This window comes from Crinia signifera, chromosome 7 (genome assembly GCF_055691185.1).
Source record: "Crinia signifera chromosome 7, ASM5569118v1, whole genome shotgun sequence".
In the NCBI taxonomy this organism is placed as follows: domain Eukaryota; kingdom Metazoa; phylum Chordata; class Amphibia; order Anura; family Myobatrachidae; genus Crinia; species Crinia signifera.
In genome coordinates, this window is record NC_139223.1 from 161055390 (window position 1) to 161083369 (window position 27980).

General features: G+C 45.8%; 1 protein-coding gene across 6 annotated transcripts in view; it reads left to right on the forward strand.

Moving 5' to 3' along the window:
- Nucleotides 1–27980, forward strand: part of ADAM23 (ADAM metallopeptidase domain 23) — a 211749-nt gene that overhangs the window by 114806 nt on the left and 68963 nt on the right. For all 6 annotated transcript variants that reach the window (XR_014450838.1, XM_083154137.1, XM_083154138.1 and 3 more), the window contains exons 7-13: nucleotides 7328–7400; nucleotides 8473–8555; nucleotides 9370–9435; nucleotides 13264–13335; nucleotides 24933–25099; nucleotides 25202–25286; nucleotides 26960–27056. Coding sequence is in view for 5 of the 6 variants with exons in the window: in XM_083154137.1 (XP_083010263.1) it covers nucleotides 7328–7400; nucleotides 8473–8555; nucleotides 9370–9435; nucleotides 13264–13335; nucleotides 24933–25099; nucleotides 25202–25286; nucleotides 26960–27056 (643 nt within the window). In the remaining variant the exon portion in view is untranslated. The remainder of the gene's footprint in view (nucleotides 1–7327; nucleotides 7401–8472; nucleotides 8556–9369; nucleotides 9436–13263; nucleotides 13336–24932; nucleotides 25100–25201; nucleotides 25287–26959; nucleotides 27057–27980) is intronic.

Consider the following 27980-nt stretch of genomic DNA (forward strand, 5'->3'; position numbering starts at 1 on the left):
ATTCTCTGTACAGCGCTGCGGTATATGTGTGCGCTATATAATAACTGGTAATAATATTCTCTGTACAGCGCTGCGCAATATGTGTGCACTATATAATAACTGGTAATAATATTCTCTGTACAGCGCTGCGGAATATGTGTGCGCTATATAATAACTGGTAATAATAGTCTCTGTACAGCGCTGCGGAATATGTGTGTGCTATATAATAACTGGTAATAATAGTCTCTGTACAGCGCTGTGGAATATGTGTGCGCTATATAATAACTGGTAATAATACTCTCTGTACAGCGCTGCGGAATATGTGTGCGCTATATAATAACTGGTAATAATATTCTCTGTACAGCGCTGCGGAATATGTGTGCGCTATATAATAACTGGTAATAATATTCTCTGTGCAGCGCTGCGGAATATGTGTGCACTATATAATAACTGGTAATAATATTCTCTGTACAGCGCTGCGGAATATGTGTGCGCTATATAATAACTGGTAATAATAGTCTCTGTACAGCGCTGCAGAATATGTGTGCGCTATATAATAACTGGTAATAATAGTCTCTGTACAGCACTGTGGAATATGTGTGCGCTATATAAATAACTGGTAATAATATTCTCTGTACAGCGCTGCGGTATATGTGTGCGCTATATAATAACTGGTAATAATAGTCTCTGTACAGCGCTGTGGAATATGTGTGCGCTATATAAATAACTGGTAATAATATTCTCTGTACAGCGCTGCGGTATATGTGTGCGCTATATAATAACTGGTAATAATATTCTCTGTACAGCGCTGCGCAATATGTGTGCACTATATAATAACTGGTAATAATATTCTCTGTACAGCGCTGCGGAATATGTGTGCGCTATATAATAACTGGTAATAATAGTCTCTGTACAGCGCTGCGGAATATGTGTGTGCTATATAATAACTGGTAATAATAGTCTCTGTACAGCGCTGTGGAATGTGTGTGCGCTATATAATAACTGGTAATAATAGTCTCTGTACGGCGCTGCGGAATATGTGTGCGCTATATAATAACTGGTAATAATAGTCTCTGTACAGCGCAGTGGAATATGTGTGCGCTATATAATAACTGGTAATAATAGTCTCTGTACAGCGCTGCGGAATATGTGTGAGCTATATAATAACTGGTAATATTCTCTGTACAGTGCTGCGGAATATGTGTGCGCTATATAATAACTGGTAATAATAGTCTCTGTACAGCACTGCGGAATATGTGTGCACTATATAAATAACTGGTAATAATAATCTCTGTACAGCGCTGCGGAATATGTGTGCACTATATAAGTAACTGGTAATAATATTCTCTGTACAGCGCTGTGGAATATGTGTGCGCTATATAATAACTGGTAATAATACTCTCTGTACAGCGCTGCGGAATATGTGTGCGCTATATAATAACTGGTAATAATATTCTCTGTACAGCGCTGCGGAATATGTGTGCGCTATATAATAACTGGTAATAATATTCTCTGTGCAGCGCTGCGGAATATGTGTGCACTATATAATAACTGGTAATAATATTCTCTGTACAGCGCTGCGGAATATGTGTGCGCTATATAATAACTGGTAATAATAGTCTCTGTACAGCGCTGCAGAATATGTGTGCGCTATATAATAACTGGTAATAATAGTCTCTGTACAGCACTGTGGAATATGTGTGCGCTATATAAATAACTGGTAATAATATTCTCTGTACAGCGCTGCGGTATATGTGTGCGCTATATAATAACTGGTAATAATAGTCTCTGTACAGCGCTGTGGAATATGTGTGCGCTATATAAATAACTGGTAATAATATTCTCTGTACAGCGCTGCGGTATATGTGTGCGCTATATAATAACTGGTAATAATATTCTCTGTACAGCGCTGCGGAATATGTGTGCGCTATATAATAACTGGTAATAATATTCTCTGTACAGCGCTGTGGAATATGTGTGCGCTATATAATAACTGGTAATAATAGTCTCTGTACAGCGCTGCGGAACATGTGTGCGCTATATAATAACTGGTAATAATAATCTCTGTACAGCGCTTAGGAATATGTGTGCGCTATATAATAACTGGTAATAATAGTCTCTGTACAGCGCTGCGGAATATGTGTGCGCTATATAATAACTGGTAATAATATTCTCTGTACAGCGCTGCGGAATATGTGTGCGCTATATAATAACTGGTAACAATAGTCTCTGTACAGCACTGCGGAATATGTGTGCACTATATAAATAACTGGTAATAATAATCTCTGTACAGCGCTGCGGAATATGTGTGCACTATATAAGTAACTGGTAATAATATTCTCTGTACAGCGCTGTGGAATATGTGTGCGCTATATAATAACTGGTAATAATACTCTCTGTACAGCGCTGCGGAATATGTGTGCGCTATATAATAACTGGTAATAATATTCTCTGTACAGCGCTGCGGAATATGTGTGCGCTATATAATAACTGGTAATAATATTCTCTGTGCAGCGCTGCGGAATATGTGTGCACTATATAATAACTGGTAATAATATTCTCTGTACAGCGCTGCGGAATATGTGTGCGCTATATAATAACTGGTAATAATAGTCTCTGTACAGCGCTGCAGAATATGTGTGCGCTATATAATAACTGGTAATAATAGTCTCTGTACAGCACTGTGGAATATGTGTGCGCTATATAAATAACTGGTAATAATATTCTCTGTACAGCGCTGCGGTATATGTGTGCGCTATATAATAACTGGTAATAATAGTCTCTGTACAGCGCTGTGGAATATGTGTGCGCTATATAAATAACTGGTAATAATATTCTCTGTACAGCGCTGCGGTATATGTGTGCGCTATATAATAACTGGTAATAATATTCTCTGTACAGCGCTGCGCAATATGTGTGCACTATATAATAACTGGTAATAATATTCTCTGTACAGCGCTGCGGAATATGTGTGCGCTATATAATAACTGGTAATAATAGTCTCTGTACAGCGCTGCGGAATATGTGTGTGCTATATAATAACTGGTAATAATAGTCTCTGTACAGCGCTGTGGAATGTGTGTGCGCTATATAATAACTGGTAATAATAGTCTCTGTACGGCGCTGCGGAATATGTGTGCGCTATATAATAACTGGTAATAATAGTCTCTGTACAGCGCAGTGGAATATGTGTGCGCTATATAATAACTGGTAATAATAGTCTCTGTACAGCGCTGCGGAATATGTGTGAGCTATATAATAACTGGTAATATTCTCTGTACAGTGCTGCGGAATATGTGTGCGCTATATAATAACTGGTAATAATAGTCTCTGTACAGCACTGCGGAATATGTGTGCACTATATAAATAACTGGTAATAATAATCTCTGTACAGCGCTGCGGAATATGTGTGCACTATATAAGTAACTGGTAATAATATTCTCTGTACAGCGCTGTGGAATATGTGTGCGCTATATAATAACTGGTAATAATACTCTCTGTACAGCGCTGCGGAATATGTGTGCGCTATATAATAACTGGTTATAATATTCTCTGTACAGCGCTGCGGAATATGTGTGCGCTATATAATAACTGGTAATAATATTCTCTGTGCAGCGCTGCGGAATATGTGTGCACTATATAATAACTGGTAATAATATTCTCTGTACAGCGCTGCGGAATATGTGTGCGCTATATAATAACTGGTAATAATAGTCTCTGTACAGCGCAGTGGAATATGTGTGCGCTATATAATAACTGGTAATAATAGTCTCTGTACAGCGCTGCGGAATATGTGTGAGCTATATAATAACTGGTAATATTCTCTGTACAGTGCTGCGGAATATGTGTGCGCTATATAATAACTGGTAATAATAGTCTCTGTACAGCACTGCGGAATATGTGTGCACTATATAAATAACTGGTAATAATAATCTCTGTACAGCGCTGCGGAATATGTGTGCACTATATAAGTAACTGGTAATAATATTCTCTGTACAGCGCTGTGGAATATGTGTGCGCTATATAATAACTGGTAATAATACTCTCTGTACAGCGCTGCGGAATATGTGTGCGCTATATAATAACTGGTTATAATATTCTCTGTACAGCGCTGCGGAATATGTGTGCGCTATATAATAACTGGTAATAATATTCTCTGTGCAGCGCTGCGGAATATGTGTGCACTATATAATAACTGGTAATAATATTCTCTGTACAGCGCTGCGGAATATGTGTGCGCTATATAATAACTGGTAATAATAGTCTCTGTACAGCGCTGCAGAATATGTGTGCGCTATATAATAACTGGTAATAATAGTCTCTGTACAGCACTGTGGAATATGTGTGCGCTATATAAATAACTGGTAATAATATTCTCTGTACAGCGCTGCGGTATATGTGTGCGCTATATAATAACTGGTAATAATAGTCTCTGTACAGCGCTGTGGAATATGTGTGCGCTATATAAATAACTGGTAATAATATTCTCTGTACAGCGCTGCGGTATATGTGTGCGCTATATAATAACTGGTAATAATAATCTCTGTACAGCGCTTAGGAATATGTGTGCGCTATATAATAACTGGTAATAATAATCTCTGTACAGCGCTTAGGAATATGTGTGCGCTATATAATAACTGGTAATAATAGTCTCTGTACAGCGCTGCGGAATATGTGTGCGCTATATAATAACTGGTAATAATATTCTCTGTACAGCGCTGCGGAATATGTGTGCGCTATATAATAACTGGTAACAATAGTCTCTGTACAGTGCTGCAGAATATGTGTGCGCTATATAACTGGTAATAATAGTCTCTGTACAGCGCTGTGGAATATGTGTGCGCTATATAATAACTGGTAACAATATTCTCTGTACAGTGCTGTGGAATATGTGTGCGCTATATAATAACTGGTAATAATATTCTCTGTACAGTGCTGCAGAATATGTGTGCGCTATATAAATAACTGGTAATAATAGTCTCTGTACAGCACTGCAGAATATGTGTGCGCTATATAATAACTGGTAATAATAGTCTCTGTACAGCGCTGCGGAATATGTGTGCGCTATATAATAACTGGTAATAATAATCTCTGTACAGCGCTGCGGAATATGTGTGCACTATATAATAACTGGTAATAATATTCTCTGTACAGTGCTGCAGAATATGTGTGCGCTATATAAATAACTAGCACACATGCATGCCCGTGGTGACACAACACACGAATCGCGCTGCTGGGTTGTGCAATGGAAGCTAACGGCAGCCCCCCCCCCTCCCCCCGAACAAAATAGGTAAGAGCCACCACTGAATGTTTGTATATATCATCACTGCCCTATGTATAAGCTAGCAGGGCAAACAGGGGCATTTATGAAATGGGCATACTTAGTTACTGTATATTACCATATTTACCGATACAGAAGTAGCTGTAAGTGCGCAATTTGAATCGGATCTTTTGTAATGCATCCTGTTATATCCAATGTGAATGATCTGATTGTAATCCACTAATGCGTTATGGGTTGCTCGTACTTACCTGTCTGCGTCTCCAGATATAAACCCTGTGTCTGTAGTAATAACCTCCCTGATGTCATCTCTGAGTTGTAAGAACTCAGTCTGCTGATAACTGGCATTATGCGTTTTAGCCGCTGCTAGTTTAGGCTCTGACATTGCTGACATGTATTTCTCTTTCTTTATGTCCTCTGCGATTCAGTGTTGGGTTCCTCACATGCCCGATGGGAATGACTTGTATTCTTTTGTGTTGTGCACCTTGGCCCGTAACCGGTTACAGAACTGTGGGCAGAAGAACGCCAATGCAACGATCGTATAATTCAACCCAAGCGGTTCTGATTGTATTTGGATGATTATATCGGTGTTCGGCCCTGGTGGGTCGTAGTCATATACAGTATATAGTCATTTACAGTAAAACAGTTGGCAAATCAATTATTGTGTTGCGCGCACCTTGCCACCGGGCGGCCATACATGTTGTTCCTAGTGGCAGCCTAGTGGCGCACAGTGGCAGAGAATGGTGTAGACCTTCTTAGATTCTAGATTTATATTATATATATTCTGTGTGTTGTTATTATGCTATTACTCTTATCTGTACGTGGAACCTTGCTGTAACAATGCAAATTTCTCCATTGTGATACGAATAAAGGAATTCTATTCTATAGCCTGGCACATTTTACTGCCGTGGCTGCAGGGCCGACATTGGCGCTGCTTTACCTCCTTGCGTATAAGAAACACTTTTTGCGTGAGAGACGTTTTGTACGTTCCTTGGTCCTAATGATTCTATATAATAATTGTAGATTTGTTGCATTTCTTCAAATCCTCGTTGATTGCAGCGGACTAGATCACCCGGCTGGGGTGAGGTTACCCCCTGGCACAGATCATCTGGGGCTGCATATTTTATTATTATAGATTTATAATCCAATGTGTTATGTTGTAAGTTCTGTATTGCCGGAATTGGTTTATAATGTGCACAGATCCTTCACACTTCCAGCGTTAATGGGTTCTTAGGAAACGCTGATCTATATAATAGAATTATTGCTACTTATACAGTTCTGCAATTGATTTTGCATAAACCATTAGAGTCGGCGTTGGCTCCAAGGTTACTGGTGCGTCGCGTCTTCCGCCGTCACGGGAGGATGTACAAGTATTGATCAGAAGCAAGAGACCCTTTATTACCCTCCTCTAAACACTTCGGGCCTTATTCTAGTTCACTCTTTCTGACAAAATCTTTCTTAGATGGATAAAACCATGTGCACTGCAGGGGGGCAGATGTCAAATGTGCAGAGAGAATTAGATTTGGGTCAGTTATTTTGTTTCTGTGCAGGGTAAATACTGGCTGCTTTATTTTTACACTGCAATATAGATCTCACTTTGATCTAATTCTCTCTGTACAAGTAACATCCGCCCCACCTGCAGTGCACATGGTTTTGTCTATCTAAGAAGGAATTTGTCAGAAAGAGTGAACTAAAATAACCCCCTTTGTATCAGAGAACCTGGAATAATGGTGTAAATCAATTTGCATTATGAATTAAAGTCTTTTTGCTAAACTGCAGCAAATATTTCCCCAGTGTTGCAAATCGGCATTATTGCCAGAGACAAGCATCGGGTTCCCCGAACTCAGTCCTTGAGGAATGTAGCATTTTAGGATATCCATTCTCGTGCACAGATAGTATAATCATATTGACTGTGGAACTGGTTAGTCATCTGTGTTTAAACATGGATATCCTTATTACCTGTCCTGTTAGACTGCCTTGAGGGACAAGTTTGGGAACCACAGGACCGGCAGCATTATCCTGGCTTTCGTTATGTGATTTGCTCACAGACCTCTTCTTCTTCCTCCCCAGGAAAGCACAAGACGACCTCACTTCATCGAAAAAGCTCCAGGTTCCCCTATTTCCAGACTTCCAAACCTGTCAGGTACGTCCTACCTGCTGCCGATGGCGTAGATCTCTAACCACGCTAGTGTCACACGCAAACATTGTCTGCACTACACTTTTAGGTGAAGTTGTGTGTTGTGGTGCCATTGGGTACAGCACAGATCAGCTCTGTGGTTTGGATTCAGTTGTATCCACCAAGCAGTTTTGTGTGGTGTCCAAGGACAATGAAGGTACAATATTGGCAAGAAACTATAGCAATATATCTAGCGATAGTTGCGGAATGAAATACAACGCCAAGAGACAACCCCGAGAACCTGGAAGATCAGACTTATTCTATAGTCTCCGTTCATACAAAGAATAAGCACTGAGGGTTTTCTGGGAGCCCTTTACAGACCCACAGCTGTGTCCTTCCCTTAGTACGTTTGTGCAATGTGATGACATTGGCGCGGCTTGGACGCCCTGGTTTATACGTTTTCTTACATTTTGTGTCTCATTTGTGTCAAAGCCACAAGTTAGCGGACTGTGCACCAGCGCACTAGGTTAGTACTGTTGTCTCAGAGTTGGTAGAAAGATGCATATTGGGGCTTATTCAGTATCCCGCGCAGTGCGAAAACCGCTATCAGTGGATTTTCTGCACATGCCAGTGCCCGTAGCGCACGTGAGTGAAGCTTAAAGTGCGATCGCATCCCGGATGGGCAGCGGGGCGGCGATGCAGCATTTCCAGGGTGTGGTCCAGACAATGCAGGTGTGTCTGGACGTATTCGAGGCAGCTGCTTGAGCCGCAAAAATGGCGGCGCTGCAGGGAGCTACCCTTACCACTGTGACCGCATCGATTTCTGTGAGACTATAAAGTACTTTACATTCCCACCATGCAAGAGACAGCAGGCGCAGTTTTCCTATTTTAGCAAAACTGCAACTGATCCTGAATGAGTTCCATTAAGCGTAATCATGTGAGGCCTGGTGTGGGGACTCCCACCATGCTTCTGTAATTTGCCTTTCCTGCCCGGATTAGCGCTGGGGGTCCTGGTTCCGATCTGATTGGGATTGGACAGGTCCTTAATGAATATGTTCTAGTAATCAATGTGTCACCATCTCCTGTTTGTAATCCTCAGCGTCGGAGAGGAAAGGCGCCAGCGAGCAGCCGTTCTTCACACAAACACCGTGGTTACGGAGGAGAAGGAAACGGGCTGTGAATGTGAGTAACAATAGTATTGTAATAATCCCCATAAAAGGCAAAGGTGCAACACACACAATACTATAAACGGAATACAATAAAGGCGCTAATTAAATACGTGGCGGTAACTATGAAATCCACAATCAGATGCTGGCGCCAGAGAACAAATTGCTGAGCTGCATAAATACAATGTATATTGAAGGAAGCTCTGCATGAATACGGGAATGAATGCAATCAGATACTTCAGTAAAGACACTTGTACATTGGGCCTCATTCAGCTTTGTCAGTAAAGCAAAAAACACACAAATGGGGAAGATGTAACCTGGGCAGAGATTTGGGGGGTTGTGTTCAAACTGATATCTAAAGTGCAGTGTAAGAATAAAGCAGCCAGTATTTACCCTGCACAGAAACAAAATAACTCACTCAAATCTAACTCTCTCTGCACCTGTTACATCTGCCCCACCAGCAGTGCACATGGTTTTGTCCAGTTGTGAGCTTTTTGGATTTGTTAACAACACTGAATCAGCCCCACAATCTAAATCACATAATAACAATAAATCAAATAGGAAAAACAGAGTAAAAGTAATGTAATCATACGAGATGAGCGCAATGGTTGGCTGAGAGGCTGCCTGGATGCATGGGGCGAGATTAGTATTGGTTGGGAACACTGGCGGCTGGGGAGCACTGGGGGGGGCACACATCGCCTCACAACTGAATGTGTGATCAGGAACAGAACCGCTGACCTCTCTGCATGATTCCGTGTGTGGAACATTCTTATACTCCATGTATCATGTCTGGCGCTGCACATTTACCCTGTGTCACATTTACACTACAGGTGCCCCGCGGAGTCTTTGATGAAATGAAATACGTAGAACTTATGATTGTTATCGATCATCAATTGGTAAGTGATCAGCCCCACGTACAGTTATACAGTATATAGCTATATACTACTGCGGACGCCGTGTAATGGAGAACTGTCCTATAAATGATATATTGATGACAGCAGAGGTGTTGCATTGTATCGTGGGAATAGAACATGTTACAAGGTCTGGGCTGTGACAGGCGGGAATCGTGTGGTGCCGCGTGATTGCGCACATGTCAGTTTTGTGGCTGGATCTTGCACGCAGTCCTGGGCAGCTGCGAGGCATCCAGAGTGGTAGACGCACAGCTGCAGCTGACCAGGTATAACTGGGTGGCACTTGGACCTAGGCTATGTGTTGTGGGTAATGATGGTGGCGCTATGGGCTGCTCACGTATCCAGAGATCTGACTCATCTGTGACGGATCTAGTGTGCCAATGACAGGGCTGATACGCAATGGATTCTTTCACCAGCTGACAGTTGGGGGCCATGCCGCAGCCCCTTTGTTTCCCAGTACACAATGCAGCTGCAGTGACGGCCGACTTGTAGTCAACGCTTCACCTTTTCACTAATTTATGTGTTTGCGTGATTTATGTTCCTCGTCTACGCTGCTCCCCCCAAGTATTTTGCGCCAGGTTAATAAAGCAAAAAAGCACACAACTGGACAACACCATGCTGCACTGCAGGTGGGGTGATGTAACATGTGCAGAGAGAGTTAGATTTGGGTGAGGTGTGTACAAAATTAAATCTAAATTGCAGTGTAGAAATAAATCAGACAGTATGTACCCTGCACAGACACAATATAACCCACCCAAATGTAAAGGCCCATACACACTAGACAATCTAATCACCAATAGTGGCTGTGGGTCCCGATATTGTGCATACACACATTAAATGATATCGGTATACGATAACGTTCAGTGACGCCATTGGGACCCCCTGAACATGCGGGTCATGTGGCTATATAAGCATGTTCAGCAGACGTCAATCATCCTGTAACATTGCATGGGATAACGAAATTGAGTGTAAACACACAAATTGATATTGTGAAAGATGTCACTCAGAAAAGGGGATTCTGAGCAATATCTCTAGTGTGTATGGGGTTTAACTCTCTCTGCACAAGTTACATCTGCCCCACCTGCAGCGCAGCATAGTTTTGCCCAGTTGTGTGCTTTTTTGCTTTGCTAACAAAACTGAATCCGAGTCATATTGCAGTGTAAGGTGGATCTCTATATTAAGCACAGTCTGAGCATCCAATCAGGGGCGGTTATGTGTGTTACTGAGCCCCAGACTCGCGGACGCTGGCCTGCGCTGTGTTATGTATCGCATATGACAGCAGACATATTTGGCGCTTTAGCTCAGGCCGGGCTGCGGGAAATGCTGGGTAGCGAAATCTGTCATCTGATATGAAGCTGTCTGAGAAGCCAAATTATAGAGCGGTGGATTTGTGCAGCGTCAGTGGTTCTATATTTAGCACCATGCAAACTGGATTCTAGAACAGGAAAACGTTTCCTTCCCGGTTACCACAATCATTACACATTGTAGATCTAGGACTAATTAACAATATGTGTCAGACAGGCTGTGCTAATACATTAATTAAGGCTATTTGCATTTTTACCGTATTTTCCTGGGGGCTAAACTTTGTGTTTTTGCAAATAAAACTTCCCTATGTACTAATAACCGCAGGAAACAGGATTCTCCACAAGGTGGCAGTAACGAGCTGAAGTCGCTGCTGTGGGGTCCGAGCTGCAGATATTCCCACTACTGTATTTACCATTGTTTTATTGGACAATATAATAGGGAGCGGGGACAATATAATAGGGAGCAGGGACATTATAATAGGGAGCGGGGACATTATAATAGGGAGCGGGGACATTATAATAGGGAGCGGGGACAATATAATAGGGAGCGGGGACAATATAATAGGGAGCGGGGACATTATAATAGGGAGCGGGGACATTATAATAGGGAGCAGGGACGTTATAATAAGGAGCGGGGACAATATAATAAGGAGCGGGGACAATATAAAAAGGGAGCGGGGACAATATAATAGGGAGCAGGGACATTATAATAGGGAGCGGGGACATTATAATAGGGAGCGGGGACAATATAATAGGGAGCGGGGACAATATAATAGGGAGCGGGGACATTATAATAGGGAGCGGGGACATTATAATAGGGAGCGGGGACGTTATAATAAGGAGCGGGGACAATATAATAAGGAGCGGGGACAATATAATAGGGAGCGGGGACAATATAATAGGGAGCGGGGACATTATAATGGGGAGCGGGGACATTATAATAGGGAGCGGGGACAATATAATAGGGAGCGGGGACATTATAATAGGGAGCGGGGACAATATAATAGGGAGCAGGGACAATATAATAGGGAGCGGGGACATTATAATAGGGAGCGGGGACAATATAATAGGGAGCGGGGACATTATAATAGGGAGCGGGGACATTATAATAGGGAGCGGGGACAATATAATAGGGAGCGGGGACATTATAATAGGGAGCGGGGACAATATAATAGGGAGCAGGGACAATATAATAGGGAGCGGGGACATTATAATAGGGAGCGGGGACAATATAATAGGGAGCAGGGACATTATAATAGGGAGCGGGGACATTATAATAGGGAGCGGGGACAATATAATAGGGAGCGGGGACATTATAATAGGGAGCGGGGACATTATAATAGGGAGCGGGGATATTATAATAGGGAGCGGGACAATATAATAGGGAGTGGGGACATTATAATAGGGAGCGGGGACATTATAATAGGGAGCGGGGACAATATAATAGGGAGCGGGGACATTATAATAGGGAGCAGGGACAATATAATAGGGAGCGGGGACAATATAATAGGGAGCGGGGACAATATAATAGGGAGCGGGGACAATATAATAGGGAGCGGGGACATTATAATAGGGAGCGGGGACATTATAATAGGGAGCGGGGACATTATAATAGGGAGCGGGGACAATATAATAGGGAGCGGGGACATTATAATAGGGAGCGGGGACAATATAATAGGGAGCGGGGACATTATAATAGGGAGCGGGGATATTATAATAGGGAGCGGGACAATATAATAGGGAGCGGGGACATTATAATAGGGAGCGGGGACATTATAATAGGGAGCAGGGACAATATAATAGGGAGCGGGGACATTATAATAGGGAGCAGGGACAATATAATAGGGATCGGGACAATATAATAGGGAGCGGGGACAATATAATATGGAGCAGGGACATTATAATAGGGAGCGGGGACATTATAATAGGGAGCGGGGACAATATAATAGGGAGCAGGGACATTATAATAGGGAGCGGGGACATTATAATAGGGAGCAGGGACAATATAATAGGGAGCGGGGACATTATAATAGGGAGCGGGGACATTATAATAGGGAGCGGGGATATTATAATAGGGAGCGGGACAATATAATAGGGAGTGGGGACATTATAAAAGGGAGCGGGGACATTATAATAGGGAGCAGGGACAATATAATAGGGAGCGGGGACATTATAATAGGGAGCAGGGACAATATAATAGGGATCGGGACAATATAATAGGGAGCGGGGACAATATAATATGGAGCAGGGACATTATAATAGGGAGCGGGGACATTATAATAGGGAGCGGGGACAATATAATAGAGAGCAGGGACATTATAATAGGGAGCAGGGACGTTATAATAGGGAGCAGGGACATTATAATAGCGATGTAGCTCTCCTGTGACCACTAGGTGGCAGTATTGCTCAGCCTGTATTCTGTCCACACTCAGATGTACTATGTATACGGTATCGGTATGGGGATCCTGTGTGTAATTAATCTGATATACGTTTCTTGTTTCCGTTCTAGTACAAGAAGCAGCGATCCTCTCACAGTCACACCAGCAACTTTGCAAAGTCCGTTGTGAACTTGGTTGATTCTGTGAGTATGTAGATAAAGTATATAACGTAATACAGTAACAATCACTACGGCCCCTCACATCCCAGACTGTGGCTACCAGTACCAAGGCCCCTGACATCACAGGCTGTGGCTATCAGTACTGTGCCCCTGACTAGCCCTCACATCACAGGCTGTGGCTACCAGTACCAAGGCCCCTGACATCACAGGCTGTGGCTATCAGTACTGTGGCCCCTGACTATACCTCACATTACAGACTGTGGCTATCAGTACCGTGGCTCTTGGCTATACCTCACATCACAGACTGTGGCTATCAGTACCGTGGCTCCTGGCTATACCTCACATCACAGACTGTGGCTGTCAGTACCACGGCCCCTGACTATCCCTCACATCACAGACTGTGGCTATCAGTACCACGGCCCCTGACTATCCCTCACATCACAGACTGTGGCTATCAGTACCACGGCCCCTGACTATCCCTCACATCACAGACTGTGGCTGTCAGTACCGTGGCCCCTGACTATCCCTCACATCACAGACTGGGGCTGTCAGTACCGTGGCCCCTGACTATCCCTCACATCACAGACTGTGGCTGTCAGTACCGTGGCCCCTAACTATCCCTCACATCAAAGACTGTGGCTATCAGTACTGTGGCCCCTGACTATCCCTCACATCACAGACTGTGGCTATCAGTACCGTGGCCCCTAACTATCCCTCACATCACAGAATGTGGCTATCAGTACCACGGCCCCTGACTATCCCTCACATCACAGACTGTGGCTATCAGTACCGTGGCCCCTGACTATCCCTCACATCACAGACTGTGGCTATCAGTACCACGGCCCCTGACTATCCCTCACATCACAGACTGTGGCTATCAGTACCACGGCCCCTGACTATCCCTCACATCACAGACTGTGGCTATCAGTACCACGAAACCCTCACTATCCCTCACATCACAGACTGTGGCTGTCAGTACCGTGGCCCCTGACTATCCCTCACATCACAGACTGTGGCTGTCAGTACCGTGGCCCCTGACTATCCCTCACATCACAGACTGTGGCTGTCAGTACCGTGGCCCCTAACTATCCCTCACATCAAAGACTGTGGTAATCAGTACTGTGGCCCCTGACTATCCCTCACATCACAGACTGTGGCTATCAGTAGACGTGGCCCCTAACTATCCCTCACATAAAAGACTGTGGCTATCAGTACTGTGGCCCCTAACTATCCCTCACATCACAGACTGTGGCTATCAGTACCGTGGCCCCTGACTATCCCTCACATCACAGAATGTGGCTGTCAGTACCGTGGCCCCTGACTATCCCTCACATCACAGACTGTGGCTATCAGTACCACGGCCCCTGACTATCCCTCACATCACAGACTGTGGCTATCAGTACCACGACCCCTGACTATCCCTCACATCACAGACTGTGGCTATCAGTACCGTGGCCCCTGACTATCCCTCACATCACAGACTGTGGCTATCAGTACTGTGGCCCTTTACATCACAGACTGTGGCTACCAGTTCTGTGGCCCCTCTCTATTCCTCACATCACAGACTGTGGCTATCAGTACCGTGGCCCCTGACTATCCCTCACATCACAAACTGTGACTACCATTACCGTGGCCCCTGACTATCCCTCACATCACAAACTGTGGCTATCAGTACCGTGGCCCCTCTATTCCTCACATCACAGACTGTGGCTATCAGTACCGTGGCCCCTGACTGTCCCTCACATCACAGACTGTGACTACCAGTACCGTGGCCCCTCTATTCCTCACATCAGAGACTGTGACTACCAGTACCGTGGCCCCTCTATCCCTCATATCACAGACTGTGACTACCAGTACCGTGGCCCCTCTATTCCTCACATCACAGACTGTGGCTATCAGTACCGTGGCCCCTGACTGTCCCTCACATCACAGACTGTGACTACCAGTACCGTGGCCCCTCGCTATTCCTCACATCACAGACTGTGGCTATCAGTACCGTGGCCCCTGACTGTCCCTCACATCACAGACCGTGACTACCATTACCGTAGCCCCTGATTATCCCTCACATCACAGGCTGTGACTACCAGTACTGTGGCCCCTGACTACCCCTCACATCACAAACTGTGGCTATCAGTACTGTGGCCCCTGACATCACAGGCTGTGACTACCAGTACTGTGGCCCCTGACTATCCCTCACATCACAGACTGTGGCTATCAGTACCATGGCCCCTGACTATCCCTCACATCACAGACTGTGGCTAATAGTACCGTGGCCCCTGACTATCCCTCACATCACAGACTGTGGCTATCAGTACTGTGGCCCCTTATATCACAGACTGTGGCTATTAGTACCGTGGCCCCTGACTATCCCTTACATCACAGACTGTGGCTATCAGTACCGTGGCCCCTGACTATCCCTCACATCACAGACTGTGGCTATCAGTACTGTGGCCCCTGACATCTCAGGCTGTGACTATAAAGTACGGTGGCCCCTAATTATCCCTCACATCACAGACTGTGGCTGTCAGTACCGTGGCCCCTGACTATCCTTCACATGACAGACTGTGGCTATTAGTACCGTGGCCCCTGACTATCCCTCACATCACAGACTGTTGCTATCAGTACTGTGGCCCCTTAAATCACAGACTGTGGCTATTAGTACCATGGCCCCTGACTATCCCTCACATCACAGACTGTGGCTATTAGTACCGTGGCCCCTCACTATCCCTCACATCACAGACTGTGGCTATAGTACCGTGGCCCCTGACTATACCTCACATCACAGACTGTGGCTATCAGTACCGTGACTCCTGGTTATACCACACATCACAGACTGTGGCTATCAGTACTGTGGCCCCTGACATCTCAGGCTGTGACTATAAAGTACTGTGGCCCCTAATTATCCCTCACATCACAGACTGTGGCTGTCAGTACCGTGGCCCCTGACTATCCCTCACATCACAGACTGTGGCTATCAGTACCGTGGCCCCTGGCTATCCCTCACATCACAGACTGTGGCTATCAGTACCGTTGCCCCTGACTATCCCTCACATCACAGACTGTGGCTACCAGTACCGTGGCCCCTGACTATCCCTCACATCACAGACTGTGGCTATAGTACCGTGGCCCCTGACTATCCCTCACATCACAGACTGTGGCTATCAGTACCGTGGCCCCTAACTATCCCTCACATCAAAGACTGTGGCTATCAGTACTGTGGCCCCTAACTATCCCTCACATCACAGACTGTGGCTATCAGTACCGTGGCCCCTGACTATCCCTCACATCACAGACTGTGGCTATCAGTACCGTGGCCCCTGACTATCCCTCACATCACAGAATGTGGCTATCAGTACCGTGGCCCCTGACTATCCCTCACATCACAGTCTGTGGCTGTCAGTACCGTGGCCCCTGACTATCCCTCACATCACAAACTGTGGCTATCAGTACCGTGGCCCCTGACTATCCCTCACATCACAAACTGTGGCTATCAGTACCGTGGCCCCTCTATTCCTCACATCACAGACTGTGGCTATCAGTACCGTGGCCCCTGACTATACCTCACATTACAGACTGTGGCTATCAGTACCGTGGCTCTTGGCTATACCTCACATCACAGACTGTGGCTATCAGTACCGTGGCTCCTGGCTATACCTCACATCACAGACTGTGGCTGTCAGTACCACGGCCCCTGACTATCCCTCACATCACAGACTGTGGCTATCAGTACCACGGCCCCTGACTATCCCTCACATCACAGACTGTGGCTATCAGTACCACGGCCCCTGACTATCCCTCACATCACAGACTGTGGCTGTCAGTACCGTGGCCCCTGACTATCCCTCACATCACAGACTGGGGCTGTCAGTACCGTGGCCCCTGACTATCCCTCACATCACAGACTGTGGCTGTCAGTACCGTGGCCCCTAACTATCCCTCACATCAAAGACTGTGGCTATCAGTACTGTGGCCCCTGACTATCCCTCACATCACAGACTGTGGCTATCAGTACCGTGGCCCCTAACTATCCCTCACATCACAGAATGTGGCTATCAGTACCACGGCCCCTGACTATCCCTCACATCACAGACTGTGGCTATCAGTACCGTGGCCCCTGACTATCCCTCACATCACAGACTGTGGCTATCAGTACCACGGCCCCTGACTATCCCTCACATCACAGACTGTGGCTATCAGTACCACGGCCCCTGACTATCCCTCACATCACAGACTGTGGCTATCAGTACCACGGACCCTCACTATCCCTCACATCACAGACTGTGGCTGTCAGTACCGTGGCCCCTGACTATCCCTCACATCACAGACTGTGGCTGTCAGTACCGTGGCCCCTGACTATCCCTCACATCACAGACTGTGGCTGTCAGTACCGTGGCCCCTAACTATCCCTCACATCAAAGACTGTGGTAATCAGTACTGTGGCCCCTGACTATCCCTCACATCACAGACTGTGGCTATCAGTAGACGTGGCCCCTAACTATCCCTCACATAAAAGACTGTGGCTATCAGTACTGTGGCCCCTAACTATCCCTCACATCACAGACTGTGGCTATCAGTACCGTGGCCCCTGACTATCCCTCACATCACAGAATGTGGCTGTCAGTACCGTGGCCCCTGACTATCCCTCACATCACAGACTGTGGCTATCAGTACCACGGCCCCTGACTATCCCTCACATCACAGACTGTGGCTATCAGTACCACGACCCCTGACTATCCCTCACATCACAGACTGTGGCTATCAGTACCGTGGCCCCTGACTATCCCTCACATCACAGACTGTGGCTATCAGTACTGTGGCCCTTTACATCACAGACTGTGGCTACCAGTTCTGTGGCCCCTCTCTATTCCTCACATCACAGACTGTGGCTATCAGTACCGTGGCCCCTGACTATCCCTCACATCACAAACTGTGACTACCATTACCGTGGCCCCTGACTATCCCTCACATCACAAACTGTGGCTATCAGTACCGTGGCCCCTCTATTTCTCACATCACAGACTGTGGCTATCAGTACCGTGGCCCCTGACTGTCCCTCACATCACAGACTGTGACTACCAGTACCGTGGCCCCTCTATTCCTCACATCAGAGACTGTGACTACCAGTACCGTGGCCCCTCTATCCCTCATATCACAGACTGTGACTACCAGTACCGTGGCCCCTCTATTCCTCACATCACAGACTGTGGCTATCAGTACCGTGGCCCCTGACTGTCCCTCACATCACAGACTGTGACTACCAGTACCGTGGCCCCTCGCTATTCCTCACATCACAGACTGTGGCTATCAGTACCGTGGCCCCTGACTGTCCCTCACATCACAGACCGTGACTACCATTACCGTAGCCCCTGATTATCCCTCACATCACAGGCTGTGACTACCAGTACTGTGGCCCCTGACTACCCCTCACATCACAAACTGTGGCTATCAGTACTGTGGCCCCTGACATCACAGGCTGTGACTACCAGTACTGTGGCCCCTGACTATCCCTCACATCACAGACTGTGGCTATCAGTACCATGGCCCCTGACTATCCCTCACATCACAGACTGTGGCTAATAGTACCGTGGCCCCTGACTATCCCTCACATCACAGACTGTGGCTATCAGTACTGTGGCCCCTTATATCACAGACTGTGGCTATTAGTACCGTGGCCCCTGACTATCCCTTACATCACAGACTGTGGCTATCAGTACCGTGGCCCCTGACTATCCCTCACATCACAGACTGTGGCTATCAGTACTGTGGCCCCTGACATCTCAGGCTGTGACTATAAAGTACGGTGGCCCCTAATTATCCCTCACATCACAGACTGTGGCTGTCAGTACCGTGGCCCCTGACTATCCTTCACATGACAGACTGTGGCTATTAGTACCGTGGCCCCTGACTATCCCTCACATCACAGACTGTTGCTATCAGTACTGTGGCCCCTTAAATCACAGACTGTGGCTATTAGTACCATGGCCCCTGACTATCCCTCACATCACAGACTGTGGCTATTAGTACCGTGGCCCCTCACTATCCCTCACATCACAGACTGTGGCTATAGTACCGTGGCCCCTGACTATACCTCACATCACAGACTGTGGCTATCAGTACCGTGACTCCTGGTTATACCACACATCACAGACTGTGGCTATCAGTACTGTGGCCCCTGACATCTCAGGCTGTGACTATAAAGTACTGTGGCCCCTAATTATCCCTCACATCACAGACTGTGGCTGTCAGTACCGTGGCCCCTGACTATCCCTCACATCACAGACTGTGGCTATCAGTACCGTGGCCCCTGGCTATCCCTCACATCACAGACTGTGGCTATCAGTACCGTTGCCCCTGACTATCCCTCACATCACAGACTGTGGCTACCAGTACCGTGGCCCCTGACTATCCCTCACATCACAGACTGTGGCTATAGTACCGTGGCCCCTGACTATCCCTCACATCACAGACTGTGGCTATCAGTACCGTGGCCCCTAACTATCCCTCACATCAAAGACTGTGGCTATCAGTACTGTGGCCCCTAACTATCCCTCACATCACAGACTGTGGCTATCAGTACCGTGGCCCCTGACTATCCCTCACATCACAGACTGTGGCTATCAGTACCGTGGCCCCTGACTATCCCTCACATCACAGAATGTGGCTATCAGTACCGTGGCCCCTGACTATCCCTCACATCACAGTCTGTGGCTGTCAGTACCGTGGCCCCTGACTATCCCTCACATCACAGACTGTGGCTGTCAGTACCGTGGTACTGATAGCTGGCACTGTAAGTGGTGAGTGATAAACCACCAGCCAATCAGCTACTACCTGTCATTTTTTAAACCCATCCTGTAACATGAAGAAGGGGTTTGTTGGATGTGGGATATGGCGCTACACCGGGTCAAACACGATATATGAGTGGGGATACTTAGCTTAGGTATTCCCGGGTTCTTTTTTTTTTTTTTTTTTTTTTTTCCCTCTTAATTCTTCCTTCGCGTGTTTTCTCGTCGAATTTTTCGGGAGGAAAAAAGGAATAAAGATATTATAGGTTGGAACGGGGGTGAAATTTTGTTTCCAAAATATTATTGTTCTTGTCCCAGTTTTCTGATATTTCTCACCTCACTTACATATGTATGTAGTGAGGGTAAGCTTATCTGGGTTTCTTTATGTTGGGTGATGACTTGTGAGAGGCGTACCTCACTTACACGTTTCTGCACATGAAGACTCTCATCAAGGTATCTTTATCAAAAAACTGCGTACCAGTACTCACGATTGATAATGTGTGTACCCGTGCATCAAGGTATCTTTAAATAGTCCAGGCTGACTTCTTATCCAGTAGAAAAAGGTTTTTATTTTACAGTATAAAATTTAAAAAAAAAATTTTTCTTTTAAAAACGGAATTTTAGTATAATCCGTACATTTCTACCGTCTGCTGGTGGAGGAGCACTGTTTTCCCCCCTAGGAATAGGGCAGGATTAGTGTTGGGCCACTGACCGGTAAGTGGACTCCGCAACTGTGAGAAAAAATTCTCTTTGTCCTACCTTTTTCTCAGGGGGCAATCAGGTTCCTCAAAAAGCTTCCAGCAGAGAGTTAGAATCCAATGTCAACTCAAAAGCAAGTCCTCCTGCCGACGCGTTTCGAGATGTGCATCTCTTTGTCATGCCTTGACAAAGAGATGCACATCTCGAAACGCGTCGGCAGGAGGACTTGCTTTTGAGTTGACATTGGATTCTAACTCTCTGCTGGAAGCTTTTTGAGGAACCTGATTGCCCCCTGAGAAAAAGGTAGGACAAAGAGAATTTTTTCTCACAGTTGCGGAGTCCACTTACCGGTCAGTGGCCCAACACTAATCCTGCCCTATTCCTAGGGGGGACAACAGTGCTCCTCCACCAGCAGACGGTAGAAATGTACGGATTATACTAAAATTCCGTTTTTAAAAGAAATTTTTTTTTTTTTAATTTTATACTGTAAAATAAAAACCTTTTTCTACTGGATAAGAAGTCAGCCTGGACTATTTAAAGATACCTTGATGCACGGGTACACACATTATCAATCGTGAGTACTGGTACGCAGTTTTTTGATAAAGATACCTTGATGAGAGTCTTCATGTGCAGAAACGTGTAAGTGAGGTACGCCTCTCACAAGTCATCACCCAACATAAAGAAACCCAGATAAGCTTACCCTCACTACATACATATGTAAGTGAGGTGAGAAATATCAGAAAACTGGGACAAGAACAATAATATTTTGGAAACAAAATTTCACCCCCGTTCCAACCTATAATATCTTTATTCCTTTTTTCCTCCCGAAAAATTCGACGAGAAAACACGCGAAGGAAGAATTAAGAGGGAGAAAAAAAAGAACCCGGGAATACCTAAGCTAAGTATCCCCACTCATATATCGTGTTTGACCCGGTGTAGCGCCATATCCCACATCCAACAAACCCCTTCTTCAAGATTACTATTCGGGTTACCTAGGAATAACCCTTCAGGGTGTAGGATAGGCAGCAAAACAGCGAGAATTACAGCGCCCAAGCGATTGTCTTACCAATTATTTATCACTTGTGTTTAAACCCATCCTGTAACATGGCAGGTAGAAGCTGATTGGCTTGTTGTTTATCACTCATCACTTTTTGAAGCTTGACCTCACCCTCAGTGGTGACAATGCTTAATAATTAGGGGCCTGATTCATGTCTGCACGCAGCGCCGATGCTCACGTGGCCTAGCTATTATATACAGCTGTGCATGCATGAAATGTGCGACTCTCCCATGGTGCATGTGTTACCATGAGTGTACTCATGAGGGCGCTGTTGTGGCAGTAACAGGAAAGTGATGTGCGTTCCTAGGCGGTGGCTGGGATGCAGCTGTCGGGAACACTGTTATGGTAGTGTCGGGGGCTTGGTGCTGCAGCATAGGAGACATGGGTCAGATGGAAACTCTACATCTGTCATAGGGGTCCGGCAATTTCTGAGGGTGCGACGAAGGATGGACCAATCAGTATTACAGACGCTGACAGTGGGCGTGTCCTTGTACATATGTCCGCACAGATGTGACAATATAAGTAGCTGCTGCCTGCTGCGTTACTGACTGACCCATCATTTTGGAGGTCACCTATTATCCACACCCGGTATGGGTACAGAGGGGTAGATGTGTGATGCAGTGATAAGGGAGGAGATGGTATACAGTGCCTGGTACTTTACCACTGGCCAATCAGCTCCTGACTGTCTCTTTGTGAACCCAGCCGGTAACGTAACAGTCAGGAGCTGATTGGCCGGTGGTAAAGTACCAGGCACTGTATCACTTCTCCTCCATTATCACTGCTTCATACATCTACCCCAAAGTCACCAGGCCGTCTGCTACGGGGCTCGGCCTGTCATATCAGCATGTGGTCGCGGTCATGCCCCATCCGGAGTATATATGCCATCACCATTAGGACCGGTGTATCCCTACCTACCTTTATGCTGATGCACCTGCTTGGCTCAGTGCAGATCAGCCGGGAAACAGACGTCTGTATGCACTAAGAGGAGGGCAATGAGTATGCCATTAATCCGCAGAGACCTAACAGCACTTTATAGGCACCTGAAAGCCCTGGTGGAGTGCTGCCACCTGGGTAACTCAAGTGGGCGGCTGGCAGGCGGCTTCTGTGTGTCATTCCGGATAACTGACAGCCGTGCGGATGGATAATCAGCTCTGTACACAACGCTGTGAATTGGTGACTTATAAAGGCGGACTGAAGGCTTAAGCTGGCTCCTTATTGCCCTGAAGTGTTTCATCCTCTCCGTAGAGAGTAAGTGCTGACATTGATGGGACTGGCCGCTGTATAATAGAAGTGCTTGTGGCATTCTCTCCCACCTGTTGTAAAGCACAATGGATATAAACCTCACACAAAGGCTGCTGCGTGTTCTTCGGCCTAGGTACAGCTGCCTCTCGCTGTTTTGGTGCAGGCCTCCTGTCCCCCATCGCTGGTGTTAGCAGGGCTCCTGGGATAGAGCCAATTACCTATGCCGCAGGAGCGCCATTGGAAGAGCAGCGGTCACTCTGGAATTGCGCTGTGAACCGCACAGGTGCTGCTATACGTGCGCCTTCAGGGCTTGGTGCGGGGGAGAAGGCGTTATTGCCCCTGGGAGTTAGAAATCCTCTGTAACTTCCTATGTGCTTACATTTTACATTAGTGTCATTTATACGTTATATTTCCACAGTGACATTATAATATATAATGCGCCTCGTTGTATTTACCTGTATTAGGGGAACATTCATGTCACATGAATCACATGACACAGACGATCATTCAACTGTAACTGATGGCGAAACGCAGCGCACACACACGGGGGTTATCCGCCCCTTTGTCAAGGTGAAAAGGTTTCCTTTTCACATGACGGTGCGTCTGGGTGTTGAAGGTTTTCTATTCATCTTGTAATTTAAAGCAGTTTAGGATGAGTGTCATTATGTTGCAATTGATGACATGAAAAGCTTCTCTTCCATGGGACGTTGTACTCAGCGCATCTTCTGTGGCTGGAGCTTGTCTCACACTCATGATGTCCAGAACACATTTACTGTACAAAGGGAAACATTTCTTTCATCAAATGAAGTTTTTTCTGTTTACCGTAAGAGCAGAATAATGGGATTCTGTTTAGCGCATTTCGCCATCACATTATTTTAAATGATTAAAAAGTGTCAAACCCCAGTAAGTATGAGGTGGGGAGGGGTGCATGATGGGGAAGGGCCCTGAAACATCCTTACTCCAATAAACTCGGGGATGGTACCAAGGGACTGGCGCATAGCTAACGTAGTACCAATATGGAAAAAAGGTAGCAAAACAAACCCTGAAAATTATAGGCCCCAGTCAGCCTTACATCCATTGTGGAGAAAATATTAGAAGGAATAATAAGAGATGGTATTTCTTAGAATAGGAGAAAGTGATAAATAAGGCTCAGTATGGGTTCGTCAAAAAAATAGATCATGTCATGTTAATTAGCTTCTATGAGGAAGTCAGTAGGGGGCTGGAAATCTGTTGATGTAATACTGCTTGATTTCGCTAAAGCTATTGACAGGCTGCCTCATAAAAGGTTATTAATGAAGCTAGGTAATTTATGGTTAGGAGATAAAAATATTTAGTTGGATTAAACTGGTTGCACAATCGGGGACAGAGAGTGTGTCCAGGCAGCTGATGTGAGCCAGAAAATGGTGGCTCTGTGTCTGCCTTCACATTTTCACGATGTGACACTGCGTTTTCCACCCTATTTAAGGTAAACACTTTTTTGTTCTTATTTGTATCACCACACCTTGACAAAGGGGCGTATAATCCCCGAAACGTTGGCTTATGCTGTGATTTCTTAAATACACGTTGAAAATTCCCGACTGAGTGCCGCTGCCTGTTATTTCAAGAACTTAACACAATTGTCTCCAGAAGGCACCCGGGTAACTGCATATGTGGGGGAGTGCCGGACCGAGCTACCAGACCAGAATAAATAAATATATATATATATATATATATATATATACACATACATACATACATACATACATACATACACACATACACAAAGACTGTCCATATTCCCGGTAGTCTCCATCATGTTTTTGTACCGGGGCTACATGTAGGCTTTCCATTTATACCCGCAGATTTATAAGGAACAGCTGAACACGCGTGTGGTTTTGGTCGCCGTGGAAACATGGAATGATAAGGACCGCATTACGATTGGCCCAGATCCCATGAAGATGTTACATGACTTCTCCAAATATCGGCAGAATCACATCAGGCAACACGCGGACGCCGTGCACCTGCTCACGTATGTAGCCGCAGCTCGTTAGCATTTACCAATGTTACAGATTACGTTCCACGTTCTAATGATCAGATGATAACGTGTGACGCTTTACTTCTTGTATGTAAGGAACGGAACCTTCCACTACAAGAGGAGCAGTATGAGCTTCTTCGGGGGTATCTGCTCCACATCCAGGGGCGTCGGAGTAAATGAGGTGATGCTTGTATTATACACGTATATGGGTGTTCGATATATATAGATAATGCTGATTGGGTGCAATAGTATGCAAAAAATGAATTGGGAGATTGGTTAGATCTATCACAAATTTTTAATACATTTCTAAAAACTGCAAGCCAGAAAATACGGGATAAAAACAATAAACATATATAGACATGTAAGGTAAAATGGTCATCTCACCGAACCAAACCACATGGGGATAAGACCCAGGAAGTCCCAAACGTCCAGATAGGTGGACAGTGGTGGCACCCACTTAGTGGTGGGGGATGCTCCGGGTGTCCAGTGATGTTGATGGTACAGTCCCCAATCTTGCAATATGGAGGGAGGACACAAAGATGTTGATACCAGGAGTGGCCCAAGATGGCACGAATCACCAACTCCTATCGCCTGATGTTGTGGGCGGAATTATGTCCTCAACCTCTACTATTGTTGCAGAGATATTTGTAATCCAATTGGTGGAGTGAAAAAAGTGGGGAGCAATTGAAGCTGGTGGTGGTCCTTCCGAATATTTTGCTGGATCTATTTCCCCAGGGTGGTTCACCTATAAATGTGGTGAGGTAGGTGAGGCAGATATCCTGACCGGTTTCGCTGCTCCAGGCAGCTTTATCAAAGGATAACTGACCCATGGTGCATTCTGGCTTAAATACCCTATCACATGGGTCATGTGACCAAATCAATTAGATCAACCAATCTATAAAAACATATAAAACACAACACCAGAGTAGGAGGCAAATGGTGTTGCAGACATAAATATACATAGCGTAGTTTAAAAAAAAACGTACAGAAAGTGTGTTTGTTTGACACTTCCTGTATATTGTACAGTAGTCATGGTAACCGGGCCGGGGATGTTTCCCATTGGATAAGACCCGGTTAGTTTCCGGGTTATTCCCTCAACAATGAGGGGCTGACTGTGGGCAATTGGCTTCATGTGTCCCCGTGAATGTAGTACTTCCGGGTCGCGGATGTTCTAGTACTTCCAGGTCGCGGATGTTCTGTACTTCCGGGTCGCGGATGTTCTTCCTTTTTTTGTCTTGCTCTATCCATTTTGTACAGGACTAACTACCCTGTCCCAGGGCAGCAGCTCAGGAATTCAACTCAGGTCAGGCGCACCTGACCCCGAATCACCTAGTGTGATCCGGGTTCACCCTTTTCTCCATATAGATAATGCTGTTTATATACAATATGAGTAACCTACTGTATTGCTAATGATGCCGTTGCCTGAGCAGGGCACACATACCCAATGAAAGCTCTTGGTCCATTGTTTATAAATATTGGCGCTGTAATTGGCTGCTTTTTTTTGGAGTTATGTAGCAAAACGTCTGCCTGCCATTTGCAATGCATCACCATTGTGCTCTGGAAAATGTGACAGTTGATGAACTCTCCCAATGTACCCATTGGGTGACCTAGATCATGTGACCTTCTGGGTGGTGTGGGCAGGGGGTGCCAGATGACGCTCCGACCCACAGGGGCTATACTCCCTGTGGCTTCTTTGCGCTCACCCCCCTGTGGGAGCACCGGCAGTCAATGTCGAAGGTGCATACCACACCCTAGGTAGGGATGTTGTGTTATGTTACATGTTGCTTAAAACCTTTCTATGTTCATTAATGTAAAAGAATAACCATTGTATTTTGTGTGTGAATATGTCCTCAGAATGGGTTTCTAATGGCGATGGCGCAGCAGCTGGCTCAAAGTTTAGCTCAGAACCTCGGGATTCAGTGGGAACCATCTTCCCGGAAGGTGAAGCCAAGTGAGTACTGTGTAACGTATAACGGGGGTCCTGGAGCCAAACCCACCCTAATGCCGGCATTGGCAGAGTCTCATGTGCTGCCATACAGAAATGCTCGGAAGTAAATATGGTGACACTAACTAGAGGCAAAAGCTTAGTGGTAATAGCCGTCCATGTGTCTGTTACATGTGATGCCTCTAACACACATGTGACTCCTCTGACAGACGCTTGTTGCATGTGATACCACTCACAAGGACTCCTGTTGCATGTGACTCCTCTGATACAGAAGCCTGTTACATTTGACACAGACGCCTGTTACATTTGACACCTCTAACACAGACGCCTGTTACATGTAATGCCACTGTCACAGACGCCTGCTACATGTAAGGCCACTGACACAGACGCCTGTTACATTTGACACCTCTGACACAGACGCCTGTTACATGTAATGCCACTGTCACAGACGCCTGTTACATGTAATGCCACTGACACAGATGCCTGTTACATTTGACACCTCTGACACAGACGCCTGTTACATGTAATGCCACTGTCACAGACGCCTGTTACATTTGAAGCCTCTGACACAGATGCCTGTTACATTTGACAGCTTTGATGCAGACGCCTGTTACATTGGATGCCTCTGACACAGACGCCTGTTACATGTGATGCCACTGACACAGACGCCTGTTACATGGGATGCCTCTGACACAGACGCCTGTTACATGTGATGCCACTGACACAGACGCCTGTTACATGGGATGCCTCTGACACAGACGCCTGTTACATGTGATGCCACTGATACAGACGCCTGTTACATGTGATGCCACTGATACAGACGCCTGTTACATGTGATACCACTGATACAGACGCCTGTTACATTTGAAGCCTCTGACACAGATGCCTGTTACATTTGACACTTCTGATACAGATGCTTGTTACATGTGA